This window comes from Prinia subflava, chromosome 9 (assembly GCF_021018805.1).
Source record: "Prinia subflava isolate CZ2003 ecotype Zambia chromosome 9, Cam_Psub_1.2, whole genome shotgun sequence".
NCBI classification, from domain to species: domain Eukaryota; kingdom Metazoa; phylum Chordata; class Aves; order Passeriformes; family Cisticolidae; genus Prinia; species Prinia subflava.
The window spans coordinates 14220941-14244475 of NC_086255.1; the positions used below are offsets into that span (position 1 = coordinate 14220941).

At 42.8% G+C, this 23535-nt stretch overlaps 1 protein-coding gene and 1 long non-coding RNA gene across 5 annotated transcripts in view; both read right to left on the minus strand.

The window, feature by feature from the left end:
• The window catches only part of ENTPD1 (ectonucleoside triphosphate diphosphohydrolase 1), a 50459-nt gene that overhangs the window by 19221 nt on the left and 7703 nt on the right, over positions 1-23535 (minus strand). The window contains exon 2 of one of the 4 annotated variants that reach the window (XM_063405552.1): positions 16568-16705. The exons of 1 other annotated variant lie outside the window; for it this stretch is intronic. Coding sequence is in view for 1 of the 3 variants with exons in the window: in XM_063405550.1 (XP_063261620.1) it covers positions 9850-9865 (16 nt within the window). In the remaining 2 variants the exon portion in view is untranslated. Of the gene's footprint in view, positions 1-9849; positions 10952-16567; positions 16706-23535 lie in introns of those variants that run through there. 2 more of the 4 variants (XM_063405553.1, XM_063405550.1) reach the window with 2 other exon arrangements.
• On the minus strand, positions 4597-8612 carry LOC134554724 (uncharacterized). The gene is made up of 4 exons (XR_010081304.1): positions 8518-8612; positions 6775-6849; positions 5122-5186; positions 4597-4763 (listed from the first exon to the last, which is right to left on the minus strand). It is a non-coding gene; the product is annotated as an uncharacterized LOC134554724 (long non-coding RNA).

Sequence of the window (23535 nt, forward strand, 5' to 3'; positions counted from 1 at the left end):
CCCTCCTGTTTCGTCTGATATTTTCATCCGGTATTTTTCAGCTCTTAGAGCCTCTTACAGCTCAGCTTAGGCCTGATTGTATTTTTTCTACACTGATCACACCAAAACAAAAGCTTCTTGAACTCTGATGGTCTTACCAGTTATAAATGAAAAAATATGTGAAAGCTTTGTTTAAGAATGGAGAAGTTTTTAATGTACCTATGATACAGCAAATTAATGCAGCAACAGTGCATGACCTTACGAAACAGGAAGACAATGTTTGTTTTGAAAAATTGTTTTGGTCCCATTTTCTCACCCATGCTCAATCCCCCCATACTCACAGGCACCAAGCTTGTCCAGGTGCTCCGGCAGGATCCTGTGTGATGGGACCAGGGGTACCAAATGCCAAATTCTCACTGCAGCTCTTGGGTTCCTCTTCAGTGACAAGCTACAAATTCTTGGGCTGGTCTTTTGCCATCTTCAGGAGTTAATGGTTACCACAGGGTGATCCTTTTGCTTGGAAATCCCTTTTATCTAAAACTGGTGGCTGCTCGGTGCCTTTTTTCCCCCCCTCATTTTGGGTACCTTCGTTCCCGCTGTCTGTCTGCTTGCTGGGAGAGAAGGACGACTTGCACAGAGAATGTGCTGAGAGTTTACTGTGATCCATCTGTTATTTGAGCGTTTTGGTCCCCAAGGACTCGTCTGCGCAGGGGCTTTATCAGCACCCAAGCCTTTTCCTGACAAGCCGTCCATGTGAGGCTTATCAGGGCACAGGCAGCCAGACTTGTCACAAATACACTTTTCAGCACTCACCCAGTTTTAGTGCAGTCAGTTACATCCTTGGTTATCAATACAAACCATTCCTTTACCCCTTGATCTGTTGCTTTTTCTCTCTCTCACACACATATTTCCATTCACTTTCCTCCAGGCCAGCTGCAGTGTTTCTGCTCCTCCAGCTGCATGCCTACCTTGTGCATGGTGTGTTTTCACAGGCCATGGTTGCAGCTGGGAAAAGGCCTCCTTGGTTTGGTTAGGTTATGACAACAGCAAAGGAAGTAGGTTTCAGGGCTGCTGTGGTAACCATGCAGCTCTGCTGCTCAGATGTGGGCAGGGCTGCTCAGAGCTTGTGGCACAGCACTCCCGAGCACAGCAGCAGTGGCAGTCTTTGGGGAGTCAGAGGATGCTGAAATCCTGCAGGGCAACAATGAAGCCTGTCCCTGGGTGTCAGACTGACAGAGGAATTCAAATAATTTACAACCAAGATCTCAGTGACAATGCTAGAGCTGGAGCTGTTTTCAGTCACCTGCTGAGCAGCTCCCTGTGACAGTACAGGGTGAGACCATTGTCACCAGTGTAGCTGAGACCTGGTACTGTTCCCACATCCAGGCTTGCAGGGCAAGGCTGGCATTACCTTCAGCTGCTCCCATAAAGCCCCTGTGAGACAGGACAGCTGCAGTCACCCCAGAGCAGAACCACAGCACCCACAAGGAGGCTTTTTGCACACATGTGTTCTCATGTCACATTCTTGTGAGTTCAGCCTCCTGCCAGCACACAGACACCACGCAGGGCCAGGGCTCTCTCACTACTTTCCCAGTACTGCCAAGCTCCCCTTGCCTCTGTGGCTTTCACAGCTGACTCCAGCTCTCAGCAGCACTGTCTGCCCACACCATAGCGGAAACTAATACAAATGCTGGAGGCCTTATCTTACTTTTGTCAGCCTCTCCCTAAAAACAAGTCATAACACTTAAATTTGACACTGTGCTTTTCACCTATATATTGCCAAGGAGTTTACAGAGGTCAGCACCATTAGCCTTATTTCCCCAGCTGATGAAAAAGCATGAGAGCAGCAGACATCCCAGTGCTCTGCCCTTTGGACCACCTCATCCACTTGTCTGGGTAGCTCTCTTGGACCAGGGGTTGCAGCACACTTCCTCCTGCAGAGAGGCAGAATTCCCAATGCCCAAGGAAAGAGCAACACACTTTGGCTACAGCTACTCTTAAGTTTATCATCCATCATTTTGATATATTCTCTGATGTTCTGCCAGACTAACAACAATTTGGAGATTAACAGTCTAGGAAAGCACACACTTCTCATGCTACAATTTCTATGCAGTTCTGCTACAACTTTAAAAGCAGGAAATAAAAATTGAAAATGTCATTTAGGTTAGAAGAAACATGCTGGAAAAGGGCAATGTAAGCATCAGAGTCCCACGGAGGAATGCCCTGTGTCTCCTTCATGTAGACTAACTTCAGGGATGGAAGGAGAAACCAGCAGAGTTAAAAGAATTCATTATAAAGATTCAAATAAACTAAAGACTAACTGCTACACCACACCAAAAATTTCCGAGAAGTGTAAATTTATGGTTACAGTCTCCTGAGAAATAGAGAGACAAAAGAAGTTCTCCAAATCCCTGTTTACAGAAGCACATCTATTCCCAGCAAGGCCTATGGGATCCAGTTAATATTCTTAGGTGCCAAGTGGCCACTGGACTGAAGAGTCTTAAATTGGTAGAGAAATTACTAGTCTCTGTAGCTGAGACATGCTTTGTAACCTAAAAAGCAACAGTGAAATTACTGTATTTAACAAGGAGTTCATAGCATGGGGCCAGGTTCTATTGTAAACCACTGTTTTTAAGATGAAGGGCAGAGGTTTTATTTCACAGTTTGCTGAACTGCTCTGTTTGCTCCCCACAAAAAGAAACTATCCTACCTCTGTCTTATGCCATAGGTCCACCTTTCAAATACAGTCCTAATGACTGAATAAATTCTAAAAAACCCTGCTGGAAAATTCTTTTCTTGTTTTCCGTAAGGCTTTCATGCTTTTGGTCACAGCAGTATTTCTAAGTATTGTAAACAAGAGCCTGACCACTAGATTTACCAGAATAAAGTTCTTTTTGGCTTCCACTGTGTTCATGTTTACTGCAGCCTCAAACAAAGCTGACAAACAGTAAACTTCCTATATTATTTCAGTGAAGTGAGACTAAATATATAGAAGCTTTAGATCAACTTATTTGGCATGTTCAATTCAAGACAAAATTGCAGATTTCCAGTGCATTTCCCTAAAGAATCTGGAGCCAGCAGCTAGGGGCTGATTGTGGCAAAGAGCAGATGTTCTCCCTGGCAGGAGCTGCCCACTGCCATTCTGGCAAAGAGCAGGGAGGGACAGTTTTCAGCAGAGGAACAAATCCCACCACCAAACCCACCCTGCACAAAGCAGCTCCACCTTTCCTCCCACTGCATGCCTGCTCCCTGGGCTCTGCCATGCACTCTGGATGTTTCCATCCATTAGCTGTACCAAGAGGGACTCCAAATTCCCTTCACCCCTCATTTTTGGAGGAGTCTGCCCCCTCTTGCTAAGCCCAGGGAGGAAGGTGGAGATGCTGCTGCCTCCCCTGCCCCCAGCTGCAGTGTGGCTCCTGGTGAAGGTTAGAAACCACAGCAGCTTGAGCAGCCTCTCCTGTCTCTCCCCTGTCTCAGGAGCCCCTACAAGCAGATGGTGACAGTGCTGTGAACCAGCTGAGAGGCTGATGTGGTTTCTGAGTCCTCAGCTGCTGACTCACCTTTTATAGTCAGCACACAGCCCTCAAGGCCGGGGATGGTTTGAGCTTTGGTTGAGAGGTTGAAGACAGTAAATGAAAAAACAAACTATATCTCACTCCTTTGTAAAAATAGGTCCATTTTCTTTGCATCCTGTCTGTCAAGAACACTGTGGCATTCACCATGACTTCTGATCAGGGCCAGGATTCTCAGGAGGATCAGAAACAAAGGGGAGAATACGAATCAGACTAAGAGCCTTTAACATCTACTTAAGCAACAGAAAAATATTTGCTCAAAGTTGTAAGTCCCAGGCTGTAAATCAGCCAAGGGGTTGCTTTTTGGTCAGAAGAGATGTAGCACTCAGCTGGGTGAAGGTCACAAGGGAGCACAGAACAGCACGGGCCAGACTGATGGATGCATGTCTCCTCATTCTGGAAACTCAATCCCTGTGCTGACAGCACAAAGGGAATTTGTAGGGCAGGGTGAAGCAGCTCTGCAGAGCCTCACTGAAAGCTCTTCCCAAGCTGGAATGGACAAATATGAGCCCCAAAGGTTTCAGGCAAGAACCATAAAGGGCAGAGTTGTGGCCCTGCTGGTGGTGGCTAAGCACCAACAGGACAGTGACAGCACTGACCACCCTTGAGTGTGAGCAGCCAGTGCAGCACTAGGGACAGAGGGACAAGGAGCCCAAAGAGCAGGCTGGGAAGCAGATCTTTGCAGCATTTCCCACGTTTGGGGGCAACGAATGCATGAGATGATGTGGGCAAATGAATTTGTTCAGTGTGCACTTAGCCGACTCTGTTCTCTTCCATCTGGTCTCTCACACTTTTCTCCTTAACTCAGTTCTTAATTTGTACTGCTAATGCAGTGTTTCAGAGCACAGGGCTTGTTTCATGTCTCTCCTTGTGTTGCAGAGAAGATTTTTCTCCTGCACTTCCCAACAACTTTTATGAAAGTGACTTTTACCCTCACCCTCCTTCTGTTCTCTCGCTTGGGCTGGTGTTGACTTTCAAGTTAGACAAGCTGAAAGTTACCACAGAATAAAAGGAACAAGCCTAGAGACAAGGACAAGGTGCCTTTTCTCTTTCAGCAGCAAGATTTATTAGGCTCTGCTGTTCTCCATGTGAGCATTCTAGCAGCAGCTCTGCGACCAGGAGACACTGGAGGAAATGCCTGCCAGAAACCTTCAGCTCTGCTCAGGAAAGGGAGGTTTCCAGTGAGTTGAAACTTAAAGCCAGTTCTCACACCTAGATGACAAAATAATAGTAGAGTTTTATAAGTAGTTCCCATCTAACTCAGCTTTCAGGAAACCAACTGGAATGCTTCTCTTGTGAACATGATCTAAAATTTTACAATTTAAATTTGATCAGCCTCAACCAATACTAATCCCTAATGAGGTGGCTCTCCAAAGTAATTTCAGTATCACTTACTTCATCCCAAAGTTCAGCCTAAACACTTCCATCTTTAACCACATCTTAAACACTTTGAACAGATGATTTCTAAGCTGAGAACTCAGCTCTTGTCTCAACACACTTCCAACCACATCCAGCTCTGTGGAACACTGGCATTTGGCATTGGGCTGATAAGAAAGTATAAAATACCTACCTGGGGGGTATTAACCCAAAAGTTCCATTTCCTAGCTGCTCTCAAACTCACAGACGGAAAGATATCTTAGGAAAAGAAGGAATGTAAGCATGATACTTTTGCACCACACTATGTCAGTTATGCAATTGAGGTAAAACCAAAAAGATTATAAATTATTATAGCTTCTGTAACCCTTTGCTTTTTAGGTGTTCAGCCTCTTAAATTTATTCTTTCTCCTCTAGAAATTTCTCAAGGGTTTTCTATATGCTTCTGGTAATTTCAAGTCAAGGGACAAACAGATTGCAATGGTCACAATAAGGCTGACTAGAGGAGAACCTTCTCCCTCCATGGTAGTGAAGAACCCAAAACCTCTGAGTTATGGCTGTCCCAGACATACATATATTTATAGATATACACATGCATACACACACCTCTACATATTTTTTTCTGAACAACATTGTCTGGAAATCTTTCTGGTCTATTCAGTGTTTGAATGTCCAATTTTCCTCACAAAGTCACATTAGCTGTGCTTTTACAAGCTTGGCTTAAAGCCTTTTGTTTGCTCTTTATCTTTCCAACCACTCTTGGCTTCTTTAGACTTTTTCCTCTGACTTAATTGGTATTTGTACTGGTCCTCCTAGCACTGACAAACTCCATCTGCAAATCAGCAATGATTTTGTGCTTTTTAGATCATTATTGGAAACGTCTAATGCCATCAAGCCTCTTGCAGAATACCTCTGAAAACACAGCTGTTTCATGATTATTTCCTTTGATAACTATTTTTGAGGTCTATTGTTATCCAGGTCTTAATCCATCAGTTCATTCTTTGCTAGAGAGTCACAGGGAGACTTTTGCAATAAGAACAACATCAGAAGTGCATCTATTGTGAAGAAGTTTAAACATGGAAGGTATTCATATTTACTCTTTTCAACCACATTTTTTTCTCTGGAAAATAAAACAAGTGCAAAAAATTAGTTGGAAAATAAAGGACCAGTGCCTTCCCAGTCCTACATTTATAATCCAGACCATGGCTGTCAAACGCCAGCAGGGAATTCAGTTCTTCCAGTTCCCTTTTTGTGTAGTGGTTCTTAACTATCAGGAGTCAGGCTTTAGGAGTTCCTTAACTTACAGCCCAGATTTATTCAACAGCCAGTCAGCTTTTAAGAACTCTTTTTTTTCCTAGAACTTCAATGAGTGTCCACACACATAAGATAAAATGCAGGCTGGCTTTTTTTTCCGAATGGGAATCACACCAGGCTTGTGTGACATCTATTTTTTTAAGTCAGCTGACTTACTGTGTAAACAAAAGAGCCTTCAAGAAAGCAAAGACAGATTAAAAGCTCTACCAGTACTTGAAATACTTCCCACCACTCCTTATAAGTGCATTCTCCAGCCAAGTTCCAAACCCAAAAGAAACATATTCCTTGAAGTTCTTGCCTCAGACTCTTGTAAGTGGGACTATCTTAATTCTAGGATGCCTTCATTCTGTTTTGACAATGTTACCCATTTCTACATTATTATTCTGAAAGTTACTTTGATAAGTTTTGTTCTCTACAAAACCAAAAGAATGTAATCAAACTAGCTACTAAAACTTGGTTACTGAGGAGATCTATCCAGTAATTGATATAAAACTGATGTCAAACTAAGTTAGCAATAGCTCTCCACAATACCCACCATCATGTTGCTGGGATATTGGGTGAACAATAGCATTCTTCCCATTGCCAGGGAAATCCACAGTGTTCCAGCTTGCTGAAAGTGAACATCATTGTGTATAGATCTTCTCAGTAAGTATTAGGCACATTTCATTTCAATTTGTTGTTAAACTTTATTGATCCCAAAACATTAAGCTACAAAACAAACTACTTCCATGAACATTCCTGAAATATTCCTTCATATCAGAATTCATTTCCTCTCCTCCCCCCCACCCCAAATTTGGAAAAGTATTTAACACTTTCCTGGTTTTGTCTTCATCATTATTAAAATCTTGCCCTGCCCACCTCCATAATGATCTTGCAATTGATCTATACACATTGCATACAAAATATCTCTTTTGAATTGTGCCTGGCCTTGATAAATTTAGATTTTCCCCTGACATCTTTACTTTCTCTAAATAATCTTCCCCAATTCAGAGTCTATGTTTTCCATCAGATATTCTCCACTTCCTCTTTCTCCACTTCCTTTTCATTTACTTGTTTTAACTTCTATTTGCTGCCTTCACTGCCTGAATGCACAAATCAAAGTCATCTTGGTGTTGATGTGCTGCTCAATATGTCGTCTTTAAATCTGTGATTTGTCCATTCACATTCCTTTACATTTTCTTCCCCGGGCAGATTTTGCTTTATTACTGTTCCATGCTGGAATGATCTGTAGGGAGCAGTCATCAGACAGTGATTGATTAATCTCTGTGTTTATAGTGACCTCCAAATCAGAGTCACTACATGAGTACTTTTTATGTTGAAATTGATAAATTTTATAAGGGTTATTTCTTTTCACTGCTGTCTATGAGATCAGTGTCTTGCTCTTGCCAGACTGAAGCACACCCATGTATCTTCTAGTAATATCTACTTTTTAGGTTGTCATTCTTTCTGCTCAAGAAAGTATTCAGTGATCAATGATATAACCTGTTGCTATGTAACATCCCAATCAGAATTTCTTTCTTGGCCATGTTAGCATATTGATCCAAATTTCAAAGCAGAGCTGACAGTATCAGTAATTAAAAACGAGCTTCCTAAAACTGGAGAGCAGCATTCCAAAGGCATTTATTACAGTCCCTGTGGACATGGCTCACAGGAAACAGGTGTTACTGAAACACTTCCTAGTAATTCCTTTCTGATGAAAGGACATGCCCTTGGTGTGCATTTGTGCCTCATTTCAAAGTGGAATCTCCTCACTACCAGATAGATGCCGCCTGTCCCAGACTGCCCGGTGCTGAGCCCACTGACTGCTGCCTCTGCAAAAGATACTGCAAGAGGCATTCTCAGAAACAGTGTGGTGCTTTCTTTTCCTCACAGAGGAAATGCAATTTCTTGCTATTTATTGCACTAATTTTCTATAGGGTCTTGCAAGACTTGCACGCTTTGGGGGTCTGCCCATCACAGAACCATTATTGCCTCATCTGCAATTGTCTTGGGCACTGTCAGTTTCCTTTAGTTTCCTTCTGTCTCTTTAAAATTCCACTTTCTAAAAGAAGGCTTACTCAGTCGTTTTTCCTAAATCAGTTCTCATTATCCAAGTTTCTTCCCTGTGATTCCTCACCCACTAGAAAAGACATCTCTGTTCAAGCATTATATTTCATTTTTGGAATGAAACTTTTAGAAGACTGGTTTCAAAGCTATTCTTATCTCCCTCTTCAACAGAGGCAAATTATCTCCAAATATTTCCAGCTTCACTCATGACTGCATAAACTAATGAGCTAACCTTTTCCTTCTGCCAGTCTTTGCTTTGAATTTTGATGTACGTCAGACTGAGAAAATGCTTCTTCCCCTCAAATGCCTGTATTACATTCTGTGAAGATAAAACGTTGGAAAGGTCTAGTTTACCATTTTGTTTATTCTAGGGGGAGAAAAGAAATCACATTTTGTTTCCCCGTTGTCATAACGATGATAAACGAGAGACTTCCACCTGACACTGAAGAAGAAACTATCTGCCCAAATATTTTCCCTGTTGACTGCCTCTCGTGTGTTTGTCCGCGTTCGTGCTCTGTGTTTGCAAGCCCCGCACGGAGCGCAGGGCAGTCAGCAGCACGGAAAGACGGACCGCGTTGCAGAAGGCGCTGTAAACAGAGGGTAAGGCACCCAGATAGAAAAAAGCTGATACTAAACTAGGAAATGTTTCTGCCAAACGCTGTGACTGGTGCTGCTACGTGCACCGTGTCAGCTGATTATAAAAGGCAAAGCCAAGTACAAGGCATGTACCTTGTAGAAAAATCACGGTGCAATAAGCATCTGCAGCTATTGCCGGGTCCCTGCCCCGCTCCTCGGGACCGCAGTTAAGGCCAGAGGGCTGCCAGGCTGCCGGGTGGGGAATCCTCCTCTTCCGAGCCTGTATGCACCGAGAGCCCCTCGCACCCGGCCCCGCAGCGCTTCCAGCCCCGGGGCTGTTGTTTCCCACCGAGGTCTCCCACAGCGAGCACTTCCCTGAGTTTTCGCTCTGCCCTCCGGCCCCGCTCGCCCTCGGAGCGCGGCGCCGGCCCGGGGGCAGCGCGGGCGGCAGCCGGGACCGGCCGCCGGCTCCTGCCTGCCCGGGGCGGGGATCCCCCGCTCTGACGCCGACAAACTTCAGGCGGCCGCCGGCGCGGAGCCCCCGCTCCCGCCCGCCCCGCCCGGGCACCGCCAGCCCGCGGCCACCGCCGGGGCCCCCCGAGCAGCCGCGGCCCCCGCCCGGGCTCCCCGGCCACAACTGGGCATTGTCCCTTCGGGAGCCACCGCGAGTCCGGGGGCTGGGAGATGATGTCAGCCGGGGGCGGACTGCGGCACGGCTGCGCCCACCCCGGCGAGCCCCCGCCGCGGAGCCCTCGCCCACCGCCCGCAGCGCTCCGCGGGCGCGGAGGGAGGGACGCGCCGCCCGGGGATGCCGCAGCCGCAGCTCCCGCCTGACTGGCACATCCCGGAGGAGCTCCTCATGAATGTGCACAGCCTCCCCCGAGCGCCGGCCGCGGGATGCCGCCCCCCGGGAGCTCCCCGCAGAGCCCCGCGCCCCTGGCAGGGGATGAGGCTGCTCTGGAGAGCGGCGGTTCGCTCCTGTCCTTACCCTTTGGCTCGTCCATCAGTGCCGGTGCTCGCTCCCTCCTCCCGCGCTACCCCCTCCTTCCTCTCTCAGCCTCTGCCGGCTCCGAGCTGCCTTAGTGAGAGGTGCTCATGAAAGTCGGCGGTTTTAGTGGTCCTAGGCTGTGGGAGGGGTTTTTTTTTTCATGACTCAATCTATTTAACTTGCGGGATAACCTCCGGGTTTTCTCAGAGCAGGGATAGCCTCAGAGCTGCCACGTTATACCAGCGCTTCCCACCGGCCCGGAGGGTCCCGCCCGGCCGGGGGCAGCGGTGCCTGCCCGGGGCCACCCGAGGGAACCAGGGCGCTGGAGCAGGACTGCACCCTGGCTCGGGGGGCAAAGGGCATCGTGGCTACACAGGGAAAGCATTTTGTTAGGGTAGGGTGGGTTTTTTTGTTGTTTTGTTTTTGTTTTTTCTTGAGTCGCACGAGACTGAGAAGATACCCTCCAGACCAGCGAGGTACACCAAAGGAAGTGTCCAGAAAAGAGGTGACCTTCCTTGTTTCTAGATCTGAGGTCCAGCCCATAGGAGAAAAACTCATGCAAATCATGAAAGAAGACAAAGTTGCAAACTGTTGCAAACTGTTTGTAACTGTTTATAGTGATTAGACTTTTTTTTGTGAATTACTGTCAGTGTTGGTTCAAAATTTCTTGCACCTACCTGTGCCACAGAATGAACTCACACCTCTGGCTGCATCTCCTGGGGAGCTTCGTGAAAGAGCCAGTTTTAGACTCTTGCCTGGAAGGCCTGAAGAGATCCTACCCTCCACCACTTTTACTCCCTTACTCACCACAAATAAATACAGGGTAGTGCTGGAGGAGTCTCAGCAACTTTTCTCCATAGGTTATGACAGTCAGTCCCATTCCAGGAACCACAAGTGCCTCCGTGCCACTTCCTACAGAGCTGTCAGTCTCCTACTGCAAAGGAAGCTGTGACCCACCCTGGCTCTTTGGCTTCCCTTTTCAGAGAAGTGAACACCAGCTTCTCAGCATCTTCCCTGCTGTTCACCCAGGGGGAGAAGTCACTGCAGCACAGGCCACCAGAACCCACAGCCAGCTGCTCTGCCCTGCCTGTGCCAGAACCTGCTCCCCTCTCAGAGCTGCCACTTTTACTTTCTCTTTGTGGCCGGACACCATCCAGCTCTGTGCCTACTACCAGCCTCCAGAGCTCTTGCCCCTAGGAGAGACAGGAGAAGCAGGATCCTGATGCTAGGACCCTGATGCTAGGACCTGGAGAACAACTTCTGGACATGGGGTTTCAAATCCCTTTCGTTACTGCAGCCCATCACAAACAGTTCCCTCTCCTTCACAAACAAACATTGACCTGGCCTGTGTTACTCTGACTGGTAAGACAGCACTCCTGTTTATAATCTTGCTGGGAACAGGAAAATAGGGATCAATGAAATAAAACAATATACATGACCTTATCACTCTACAACTTCCTGAGAGGTGGTTGTAGTCAGGTGGGGGTTGGTCTCTTTCTCCAGCCATAAACTGACGGAAGGAGGAAGGTCTAGTTTACCATTTTGTGTATTCTAGGGGGGAAAAAAGAAACCACATTCACTCAGCAGTCTTAAGCTGCGCCAAGGGAAACATAGGTTGGATGTCAGGAAAAAGTCTTTTATGGAAAGAGTGGTAAAGTACTGGAGTTTTCTGCCTGGGGAGGTGGTGGAGTCACCATCCCTGGATGTGTTTAAATAAAGACTGGATGTGGCATTCGGTGCCATGGTTTAGTTGAGGTGTTAGGGCTGGGTCGGACTCAGTGATCTTAAAGATCTCTTCCAACCTTGTGATTCTGTGATAATTTAGGTTATAGTGATTAGACTTTTTGTGAATTACTGTCAGTGCTTGTTCAAAAGCTCAAGGAGGAGGGTTTCACGAGATGAAGGTAGACACTGAGTGTTTGTCATCTTAATGAGAAAAACTAGCCTGGGAAGAGAGAACTGATCTTATTTCCAGTGATAAAACAGCAACATATTTAGATGGTTTAGCATGGCAGAAGTAATTTCGTTGGTAACCTTGAACATAATTTTTTTAAAAAAATTGGAGTGTAGTTGATGCAATGCTTAGTTGAGAAATGCAAATTTAAAATTATTCACTGTAATAAATATCAATTGCACAGCTATATCAGTAAGAAACACTTCTTTTTAAAAAAAAAACAAACTTAGAAAAAGTATGAGTCCTTATGCACCAGCTTACACACTGACTTCCCTAAAGAATATTTGCTGGTAGAGTATCATCACAGGAAATAAACCAAATATATACAAAAATGCCACAGACTGCATAAATTAACTCAATCAAACAGTAGTTTTAAAATATTTTAAAGATAGTTGGAATTTAAGACTGATTTTTCAAATGCTGTGTTAGACTCACTGTCTCTACAGGCAGAAATTCAATAAACTCAGTCAGCTGAGCTAACCTATGAGCTGAGGAGTTCAAATTTACCAAGTGGAAGATATGTACAAGCTCCCCTCAGAGAAAAATACATATTTCTACTCATGTTCACACCATGTTGAACATCTTTTAGGATGCCCAGAGCTGTGTATTTCAAGTCCTTTAAATGTACCTGACAAACCACAATAAGCTTTTTTTATACCAGTCTGCCAGTGACATGTTTTTGTTTCTTTTTTTCTTAGGAAAGTTCACTTTCAAACTGAGACACACGAAACCTCTGTGGGGAAGGATGATACATTACCAGCCAGTGACCATGAAACGAACAGCAGTGTTTTCACACAAGAGGAAGTTGTTACATGAAGTCCCCGTGGGGAGGAATTGTTGTGAACAGTGATGGTCTACTACACCTAAAAATATCCAGGTCATTCACAGAGCCACAGGGAATACATTTCTGTGTTGAGGATGTTCTACTTCAACTGATGGACTGATACACTTGTGAGCAGTATTCCACAGCTGCAAGATCAGGGAATGGTGACACTGCACACTGCTCTGCAGCCATTCTGTTTAGGTGTAGGAGACACTGCTGAAATGCTTTCCCCATCCTCTGTCACAGCCTAAAGGGAAGAGTGGACATTTTAGCCACATGTGACATGAGATGCAGAGTTCCCCTTCCACAGAGGGTCAGATCCACATTTGCTAGAACAGTTTGGTTCTGTCTGCTGATCCTCCTGCCTTCGGGCAAACCTCTGCCTCCAATACACAAACCAGCAGAAGGCAACAGCAGATTCTGTGTCGCAGTCATTTCCATAAGAAAACAAAATGGGGAAAAAAGAGTCGGCATTTGTATTCAGATAAGGCTCCAGACAGCTGAGGAGGAAGCTTGAAGCACAAATGAAAAGAGGAAACCAGAGGACTCAGGATGTAGTTTCCACATATCTTGAGCAGGGGGTAAGAATAGCAAAAAACCCAGACTGCCACTTTTCTGCTCCCAGGACAAAACTGAGCATCCTGAGCAAACTGGAGGAACAAAATACATCTTAAATATCCATATTCTTCCTAATCATAGCAAGAACTTATTTACAGTCATTTTGCTCTAAGTTTACACAAGTTGTGTGTGTGTTGGTTTGTGGCTAAAATTATGCAACTTCCTAGATCTCTAGAATTTGCTATTTTGCAGATGAGGTATGCTGACTTTGGGACTCTGGGAAGGAGCAAGAGTGACTGAACACCAGCATGTTAGCTTCATTTCCAGAAAGCAGGAGATGGGATTGAGATGATAATGCTGGAATCCAGGTCCAAAACCTTTCGTCTTTGGGACAGGTAAAAGAAGCATCCATAGGAAAAGAGAGTCAGGCAGCCTGAAAACAAACCTATAGGCACTGGATGCACAAGAAGCCTCTTTCCATAGAAAGAATTGGTATGAAAGAATCTGAAATATTTTAAATGAAAACAGGCCATCCCATCCCAAGCTCAACAATATTGGAGTCTGTGTTTGCTTAGGGGCCTGAGGGTCCCTAAGCAACAGGGGGGAGTGGCAGCTTCAAGAAGTGCAAACACTGAGTGAGGGACAGGCTGAGCAGCCCCTGGGCCTTCCCAGGCATTTAGCCCCAGTGTGCTGGCTGGTGTCACCACCAGCAGCTGTCAGCCCTGGAAAAGGGACAGCAGAGGCACACAGGCCTCCCAGGATCCCCAGCACCCCTGGAACACATAAATGACAAAGGTCTCCAGGAAAACAGTGAACATGGGAAGCTCCTGGCACCAGAGGGAGCAGAATGCTCCGCCAAGGGACAGTAATCCAAGAGGTTAGGACAATTTCCTTCTGGAAGGAAAGGCAGAAAAGAGTGGCTAGGCATTAAAAAAAGATAATCAAAACCATTCCTGGTGCCAGATCCTTTTTTTTTTTTTAACAGCTTCCAGCTCCTTGGCCCACTCGCCCCACATTGCAATCACCTCAGACTTGACAGTTTTCACAACACAGTAGGCCAAGTCCTCCCCACATCTCTGGGAGCCTCTAACTAGTTGAAGTTCAAGTACTTAATTTAGATTCCCCAAACTCTTCTTTTGTGTAAAGCAAACCTTTTGGATGACTCCTGAGGAAACAGACAAACAAGCAATGAGCTATACAGTATCTGAGTGGATTGAACATTACGTTTTAAGAATGCAATTTTTGGAAAAGAAAAATAATCTGGTTTTGGTCTTCAGGTAAAAAGATGAGATGACCTTCAGCTTCATTTTGCTGCAAACAAGTATAGCTCTTTAGCCTTAAACTTATAAAATACACTGTCTAGTAAAAGCATTTAAGTTCCTTTCCATCATCTTACTTCCATGTTTTAGTTTAAATATTTGTAATTGTCTTTTTAGAGAAGGTCCTTATGCTGTTTTTATACCAGTATTCACAAGCGTTGTCACCCAAAACCTGTGTATCATGTCTAACACCTTGAGATTAGCTCAGCTGGTTAGAGCCTGGTACTAAAACCACTAAGGTTATGGGTTTTATCCTCGCATGGAGATTTGCCTATCTCTGTTTATTATTTTTGTGATATAGGGATAGTAGTGCTCAGATGACATCTGCAGAGCAACTGTTCGACTGTGTTTGGATGATCTTTACAAAACTGATAACACAGGATTAATGATGCTCATTGAGACTGGCAAAAAATGTTCCTGTGTCTTTGTAGAGGTGAATCACTTTTCTAGTTATCCTGCTAGGTTTGTTTTTCTATACAGTCTCAAGTATTGAAGAAAAATTCTATTTTCACAATGAAATAAGTTAACATTCCTATTGTTCACAAAACTTCATCAAAACATGCAGACAGCTTCCCATGCTCAGCTTCAGTATGAATGATGGGCACTAACAAGGGATTTGACAGGAGCAGTACCAAAGTCCCATTCTCTTACACTGCCCACCTAGTTTACATATTCATTAGCAAATTATCTATTAGGTGAAACTCTTTAACATGCTTGCAGTGCCTTATTCTATAGGCTCAACATACTTTCAATACAAGTCTCATAATATCATTAAAGATTGTATTATTAACTTTATTTAACCTTACAAAGACATATTAACATACTAAAAGTAAGAACAATTAGTCTTTATATGCTCTACAACTTAGTGCAAAAAATAAGTATGTCCTGAAAAGGAACTTGTTACTGCTCATTAACTGGTTAACAAAACAGCAGTTGCTCTTTCTGCTCAGGTTATTTCATGCACTTGGTACTTTACCCATGTCTGCTGTAAATATGATAAACCAAATTTGCAAAATGAGTCTTCATTTTGCTTGGTAATTTTAACAAAAATGTCACAGTCCCAATCACAAGCAACATCCTGCCCCAAAATCTGCTGCTCAGATCGTTAGTCATTGTATTTATCCAGGACATGGGTACTCCCCTGCTGGCAATGAAACTCTTGTTTTTCCTTCCAAGCAATGGCAAACAGAGCCAGGCATAGCTATTATTGTTGGTTTTTAGCAAACACACAAGTGCTAGTGGTGTTTTCAAGTCTTTTAATCTTTTATTCTTACAGTTTGCATCTCTGTGTATCTTCCTACTATTTTATCTGGCAGGAACAGCAGACAATCCCTAGTAATGGCTCACTGAAGCAAACATTTCCAACATTCCAATGCCATGGGAGCAACTAATAACACCTTTAGTTTGACGTTCAATATTATAGGGCCACCAATATCTAGAAGACAAAGGAGCTCTGTGAAAAGAAATAGTTGAGATTTATGAAAAGGTACTCCAGTAGAAGAAAGAAAAAGTGAAGGAAAACAGAAAAAATATCTTCAAAGCTCAAAGAGGTTACAAGAAAAAAATCGAAAGGGAATATCAGAACAACAAGTGATAACTGTATCATGAATTAATAAGGGAAGATAGTGAGTGCCAGTTGTCCCATCTAACATGCAGGGTACCTCCCAAACTTGGTAAATGAAAGACAGAAAATAAGAAAATGTGAATTAGCAGCGTGCATATGGGCCTGGAAAAACTGCTGCCTTAAGACTGAAGAAAGGACACCATTTTATTACCAACTCATCTCAGTGTTTTTATGACCAAAGTTAATTTTCGTTTTGTTAAATCTGAATTTATCATGCAGCACCTTGGTAGCTAAGGCAAAAATAAATATACAACCCATGTCAAGGCAGATATTTCTAAAAAAAGAACCATACATATTTAGACCAGATTGTCACTCCATCTTAGTATTTCTTCAAAAGAATAAAAGTAGACATAACGTGGAAAACATACGTAAAATGAAAAAGAATAACTTTAAAATAAATGCTCTTTAAATGCCTTAATTCAGCTTGACTACCCACTCACCCTCTGTCAAATGATTTGGTCTTTATTAAGTGAGCATCCACAGAGGAAACCAGCAGCAGCACGTTGATGCATTGTCCATCAGATGTCAGTGAATTAATAGCAGAAGAGAATTTGACTGTGTCCATCCAGAAGGACTATCTGAAGACAGTGGCAAAAAGGGAGAGATCTTAAAACCCCCAATCATCTCTGATTTACACTTGTTTGTCAACCACAGCCATAAATAAACCCATGATAAATCATCCACCTGCTTTCCTGTGTTCTAGAAGCATAAAATGTTCTCCCTCCTAAGAAAGCCTCAGATGTAAACTTTGCTTTGGAGGATAATGAAATTGGTTATTGACTATCCTTTATCAAAATCTTCACAACTGTAAGAACCTGCTGCCCTCTTTACATCCCACCTCACTTCACAGTGCCCGTGCTGCGCTTACGCAAGTCCATGAGCTCCATGGAGAACTATCTATAGAGATGTGAGCTCTTGGGTATTTTCACACTTGCTTTTGGAGTCTCACTGCCAGATTTTTCTCCCTGTGGGTTTATGTACATTTTACATGACTTCATTTTACATGCATTTCAGTGTGGTCATCTTTATTTAGTCTCTGAGAAGTTTCCTGCTCTTTAATTTTGCACTTCAAGAGACTGAGAAAGGAGGCTTCAAAGAGGTCCCAAATTTTAGGAAATCATATATCTCAAGTTCACTGGTGATTGATTCTTATTACTTCCACAGGTTTTAGTACTTTTGGTTTATATAAAGTCTTCTTGATCCCATTTCAAATCTTTTTTAATTAGTTGAAGAAAATAAGTAACTATATGCGTAAAGCAAGCAATTATTTATTTTTTAGTTTTGCATTGATTTAAAATTTTTGGGAAAAAGGTTAAAATCTATCAGTTCCAGTTGTGTCAAGCTTCATGCTTAATTCTAAATTGAGAGACTTACTTTATGAAATGCAGTGTTTGTCCATGTCTTTATAAATGAGGATTGGTTTGAGATCCATAAATTCATGTATATTGACTAGATGATATAAATGGCTTTTCAATCCTTCTATTTCCCGTGGTGGTTTTCCCTTTTTCCACCACTGACTACAAGTCATTAACTACAACACTGTGTCGTACTCACAGATCTGCCTCCTTACTAAATATATACCCATCATTTCAAAGCACATTTTCTCCTTGAGCTGTTCTGTGTACCAAAATGTGTGCTTTAATCATTCAGCATGCAGGAAGCATCCTTCATCCACTTTTCCCATGAACATCTCCAACTTGGCATCCAGTTTAAACTGTCATTTGTATTGTCAGTATTTTCCCCATATAAACTCAGCAGTGTCTTCACCTACTTAAATGTGTAAGTATATTCTTGTCCAACAATCTTGGTTCTAGAAATAGCCTTTCTACATCTTTCAGCATCATCAGATGGCTGAGCCTTTTCAAGTTGAAAACATTTTTTTCTTAAGTTAAATATCCATGTTTCTCTCATTCCAAACTATTTACTCGTCAAATCTCTGACTTTTCTGACAGCACCAATAAAATAAATTCTATTAATTCAACTCCCCGTTTAGCAAGCTATTTCCTACAGTAGGAGATTTCAGTATTTTTCAGAATTATTTTAGAATGTGTGAAAATGTTATGCCAATATTTCTCCCAAGAACCCTTTGGAAAAAATAAAGTTACAAAGGGAACCAAATGATATAAATAGGTATTCACAGGAATACCTATGATACCTTTTCCTATAAAGGAAAGATTTAGGTCTGAAAAAACATTCCCAACTGAAAAGATTCACGAAGGACTAAACAAATATGCTTGACTGTCTTTTTAAGGAATTCCTGCACAGAAGTTTCTTTTCCAAGGAAACTGTCACATTTCCAAGGATTTTGCATAGCACACTTGCTGGCACAGTGGTTTGTTTTTGGTTTTGGGTTTTTTCATCACAAACGAGATACCTTAACTATCTCAGTTACTAGTGAGCAGGCTCTGAAATCATTCTCATTTGCAGACAAAACCCTATTTGTAAGGTGCTACCCTTTCCCAGCTGTTCTTGCCACACTTGGAATAAGGCTTTAGCCACCCACTGAGATTCTCCTGGTGGTATTTCCAGCAGAGATTTCACTGTATGGCAGCAATTTGGTTAAAGAAGTACAAAGCTGTGTACAGCCTTGGGTGCCTCAGGTGGGGAGGGGTGGTGGAGCTGCAGCAGGACCAGCCTGGCCTGGCTGGGAAAGGATTCTGTGCCAGAGCTGAGCCCTTGGAGCTGCAGCCCTGCTGTGCCCTGTGAGGAATGGATAATCAGAGCTGTCCTTTGTGAGCAGATATCCATCTGAATGCTCTGCAGGATGGCTGTCAGGAGAGCGCTTCTGTTGTGTGGATCACAGGCTTTCAGCAGGTGTTCATGTCACCAATCCTTTACTTACTTGGATATTAAAATACAGCATGCAGAAAAAGAAAAAAAAAGATTTTAGCCCTCTGAAGTTATCTGAACTAACAGGCACGTCTGCTCAATTATCTTTTTTCATTTTCAATCTACTTCTTAAAAGACACTGAAGCAAGAAAATAGTACAAAAAAGTGAACCCAGTGAACAGTTCTGGTTTCAACCCCATTAGAAAATCTCATATTTCAAACATCCTAACACAGATTTCAAATTTCTTAAGGGTTTACATGGAGCTTCTTTCTCTAAATTGGTTGCTGGTCTTAGAAGACCTATGAGTCATTAAGTAAAATTTTTGTATCCATGCAAAAAGCCACAGAAAGAACAACTGCCTGTAGAAACTACTGATTTCACTTCTACTATTCTGTCTCCTATTGAGCAGACTTCCTCTAACTCAGCTGCATCTACTAGAACATTACATCACAGAAAATCTAACAGGCTAAAAATACATTTTGTAGGTATAATACTAATTATGTGCAGGTTAAAAAGATTTAGTAACCTTGGAGATAGAAAACAGTGTTAGAAATGATTATTTTTAGCAACAAGGAACTTCTCCAAGCAACAATACCACACAGTGTAAAAATATACCAGGTCAGCACACTTTGGAGATTTCAGATGTTTTATCCTCTTATGGTCTAAACTACAGTACATTTAAACTATATTACTGTGGAACAATTTTCTCCCCACGAATTTTTACTCCGTATGACCAAAGAAATGACACAGACATGTAAAGATGTGCAGGAACTTTAAGCACACCATCCTTACAAACTGAGATTGGCTCAATAAAAACAGTTTTTCACCTGCTTTCAGGACAACATTCACTGCTTTAAATAATTTGTAATATGGAGAGCAGAAGTTTCAAGTGGTGACCTAAACTTGAAGACAAGTTAATTTAAGTTATGAGGAGCATACAAAAAACCTTTGAAGGTTTTTTGTATGATCCTCATAACTTCAAATTCTTCAGGCTGTAGCCACAGGCAGAAGTGCAGTGCAGGAATGCTATGCCAACAACAATCACATTATTTGGTCCTGTTAAAAATGTTTGTGTGGTGACAGTGCCACCCATGCTCCTCTCTTCATTTCTTCTCTTAGGAACATGCCAAACTGCCCAGGCAAACACAGGAGCATGCCAACCCTCCCCATCTCCTCGCTGGGTAACCAGTGTGAGTGAATGTGACTGTAGGAGGAAATAATTGAAAGTACTGTGTGAGTAACTATCTGCTAATAACAGCTTGCTTATATTAATAGCAGCCTCATTTCTGCTAAATAAAGGAGGAATTCTTCTAATATTGAAGGAGACTCTCCCTGACTTGACACCCTAGCAGGGAAATGCACTGCCTAGTGATACTTGCCTGACTTTTGTTTGCTACGTGAAGAATGCACACAAAAATTTCCTAGCTCAGAACAAATGAAAAATTGAGTTTGAATGCAGTGACAAAGCCTATATGAAAGTGCATATGCTTAAGGTTCATTAATAAGATTTACCAGGACATATGTGGGTAACAGGCATTAACATTTCCCAAAGTGCTCAGATTTCTCATAGGCTTCTTTCCCTGATGTAACTCTGATTTTTACAAGCTGAACAGGTGGTGAGATTTCCCAGCCATAAAGGGCAGGTCACACTCTCCTCCACCAAAAATCAATTTAAGCAGGCTGAGAAAAATTGAAGGGCCCTGGAAATCACAGAGGTCGGCTCCTCCCTGGAGCCACAGAGCACTGCTGCAGGAACTGGCACATGCCTCCCCATCTAAGAAAACAGAATTTAAGGCAGCTTGGTTGAAATGCAGACAAAATTAAATACTTAACATGAGAACAATAGGGTTCTTTGTGGTAGGGAAAAATGTTTCCTTCCTCTGAGTCTGGCAGATTAGCGCTGGTCTATTCTGCTTCTCTTTTTCTTAGAGCGCTTTTCATTATTACTATTTTTTTTTATATTCTGTTTCAAAGAACAGTCTGGAATTCAGGAAAAAGCATTCCCTACCGCTGTGACACAGGCCTGACTAGCAGTATGAAATAGGAAAATGCATTTTCCCAGAGTAACCTTTTGCTTAAAATTCAAGCTCCTGGAATTTCAGGAGGGGGTGGGGCCTGGGTGGGCTGCATGAGCGTGTACAAACACAAACACTCCCAACCTCAGGCTCTTAGTACTGTTTGCATAGTTCCCATTCCCATCTTTCAGCTCCTGCTTCAGCAAATTTTTTTTTTTTTGATTTTTTAGTGTTTCACTTTCCTTTGTACCCTTCCCCCATCTATTGCTTTCTCTCTTTTAAGTGCTCTCTTCTCTCATTTCTCCTTTTCTCCTAAAATATTTTCTCCTTTTATATTTTTACATCAGGCTTTCTCACCTGAGGTTTTAATCTGTTTCTTTTCTCTGGAGGGGATTTGGTGTCTTCCATTTCTTATCATTGATGTGGTTTTGTGCCTAAGAAATTCTGAATAAAATGCTGGTTAACTAAGTTTAAAGCACAAAGACTTATCTTACTTTAGAAAAAACTGTAATAACATTCCTTTAAATTATTTCCAGATGTAGTCTATAAGAGTAAGTTAAATTTGACAGCATATACTGTGTACTAGGGTTGCATAATTCATGTAGTAGTCTGTCATCACTGCTCTGAATGACTGCCAATAACAGAGACCTAGCAAACGTCCTGCAGATATTTAATATACTTATTTTTGGAGCATAATAATGGTAACAGCAATGGACATCTATGGCAAGCTGAAGATCTACTGCACAATGCACCCATTTATGAGAATGTTGTTTGCCTGCATTTCTAATATAGCAAGATTTACAAAAAAATTATTTGACTTGTCATTTGCAGAAAGATGATATTTAAAATCTTTAGTTTTCAGTGTATTTGAGAGCATTTTATTAACTGCACTAATTTAAGCCACAGAATATTATTCATATCCTCACTAGTAATTAATTCTTTATTTGAAGACAATTGCAGCTGTTGATTTTTTTCCCCCTATTTTTTTCCTCTTCCTTTTTTTCCACTCCAAGGTGTGAATCCAAAAATTCCACAGATTGATTCCATGTCCAGCTTACTCTCTGGGGTACCAGAACAGCAAATTATTTATTTAAACCTACATCTGTACAAGTCTCCCAATAAATGATAACTCCACCAGGATTTTTCCAGGTGGTTTTTTTTTCTCTAATGGAAGTTGGATATTTATGGTCCATCCCAGAAGTTTGATTTAATAAAGGCAACTTAACCTTACCATTAATTTGTAGGGAGGAAGGACAGATGCCCTCACCAGTAATTAGTATCCCCTCTCCAGACTCACCCAGTTCTGCTCACTATTCCTTTACCTTCTTGATCTCACTTCATTATCCCTTTCCAGGTCATCTTCTGTACCTTCAGCACCCTCATGAATCCATCAGCCAGGCTACTTTTGCATAAATCATCCTCCTGGAGTCTTTCCCTCAATTACCCTTTTAACAGGGAACTCTGTCAGGGTAATTTACACACTAAGAAACTGTTACAGGACTACAAAAAAAAGGGCAAGGGTAAGGGAAAGAACAAAACTCCTGCAACACCAAACCCTGATGCCAGCTGGTCAAAGCCATCCCTCAGCCACTGCTCCCCATGTCCTGACCTTAATGCCCTCAACTACAATTAAAAAAAGAAAAAAAGAGCAATTTAGGATTTCAGCCAAAATTCAGCACAAGAATAAAATAGTACTGGTCATTCAGGCTGGAGTTGGAAACTCAATACAAATGGTAGCCCAGCCACCTCTGTGAGTGCCATCCTGTTAGGTCACTGCATCAACTGTGCTGCCACTTGTCCACTGGGGAGGCTAGGCAGCTGTGCCCAGATTACTGCTGAAACAAGCATTCAGAAGCTGGGAGATTCATTAAGAGATCTTTTGTGTAAAATAAAACAAAAGGAAAAATCCCTGCTACAATCAAGATTCTTAGCTGAGCAAAAGAACACCAAACAAACCAGGATTAAGCTGGTTTTTTGATTGTATCTTTCTTTAGTCTTCTAATTCGAGGTGCATATAGGCCTTTTTTATTTTCTCTGTAGAAAAGATAAATAAATACAAGAAAAGGCCTGGCCCCTTTGGTGCAGTGGGATACTGTGATATATGAGCAGCATTTTTGCAGTTACTTGGAAAGACAAACGTCCCTCTAGAATTTAAAGGACTTATGGGAGAAGCTCAGAGGCTGAGGAAGGCCAAGGGGCAGTGCAGTGGTGTGAGCTGTGCTCCTGCACTGCCAGCACCATGTGTCCCTCACTGTCCCCTGCCTCCAGTCCTGCCCCAGCCTTGCTCAGGGCGCTCTAGGGCTGACAGGCAGTGCCAGTTCTCTGCTTCACTGTTTCTGTATCCCAGACCTGGCAGAGCTCATACCCAGCAGCAGTTTGCCCTTCTGCAAAACCCCTCTGGGCTGAGGGCTGCCTGCAGGCTGCTGGTCAGGCAAGCAGTGCAAATGGTCAGAAACGCGTGGAGAGATCCATCCAGGCATTGTCTGCCTTAGTTTGTGCCACTGCCTGCTCCCAAAGCAGCCGTCCCATGCAAATATTCCCCAGGGTTTTGATGTGTAAACGC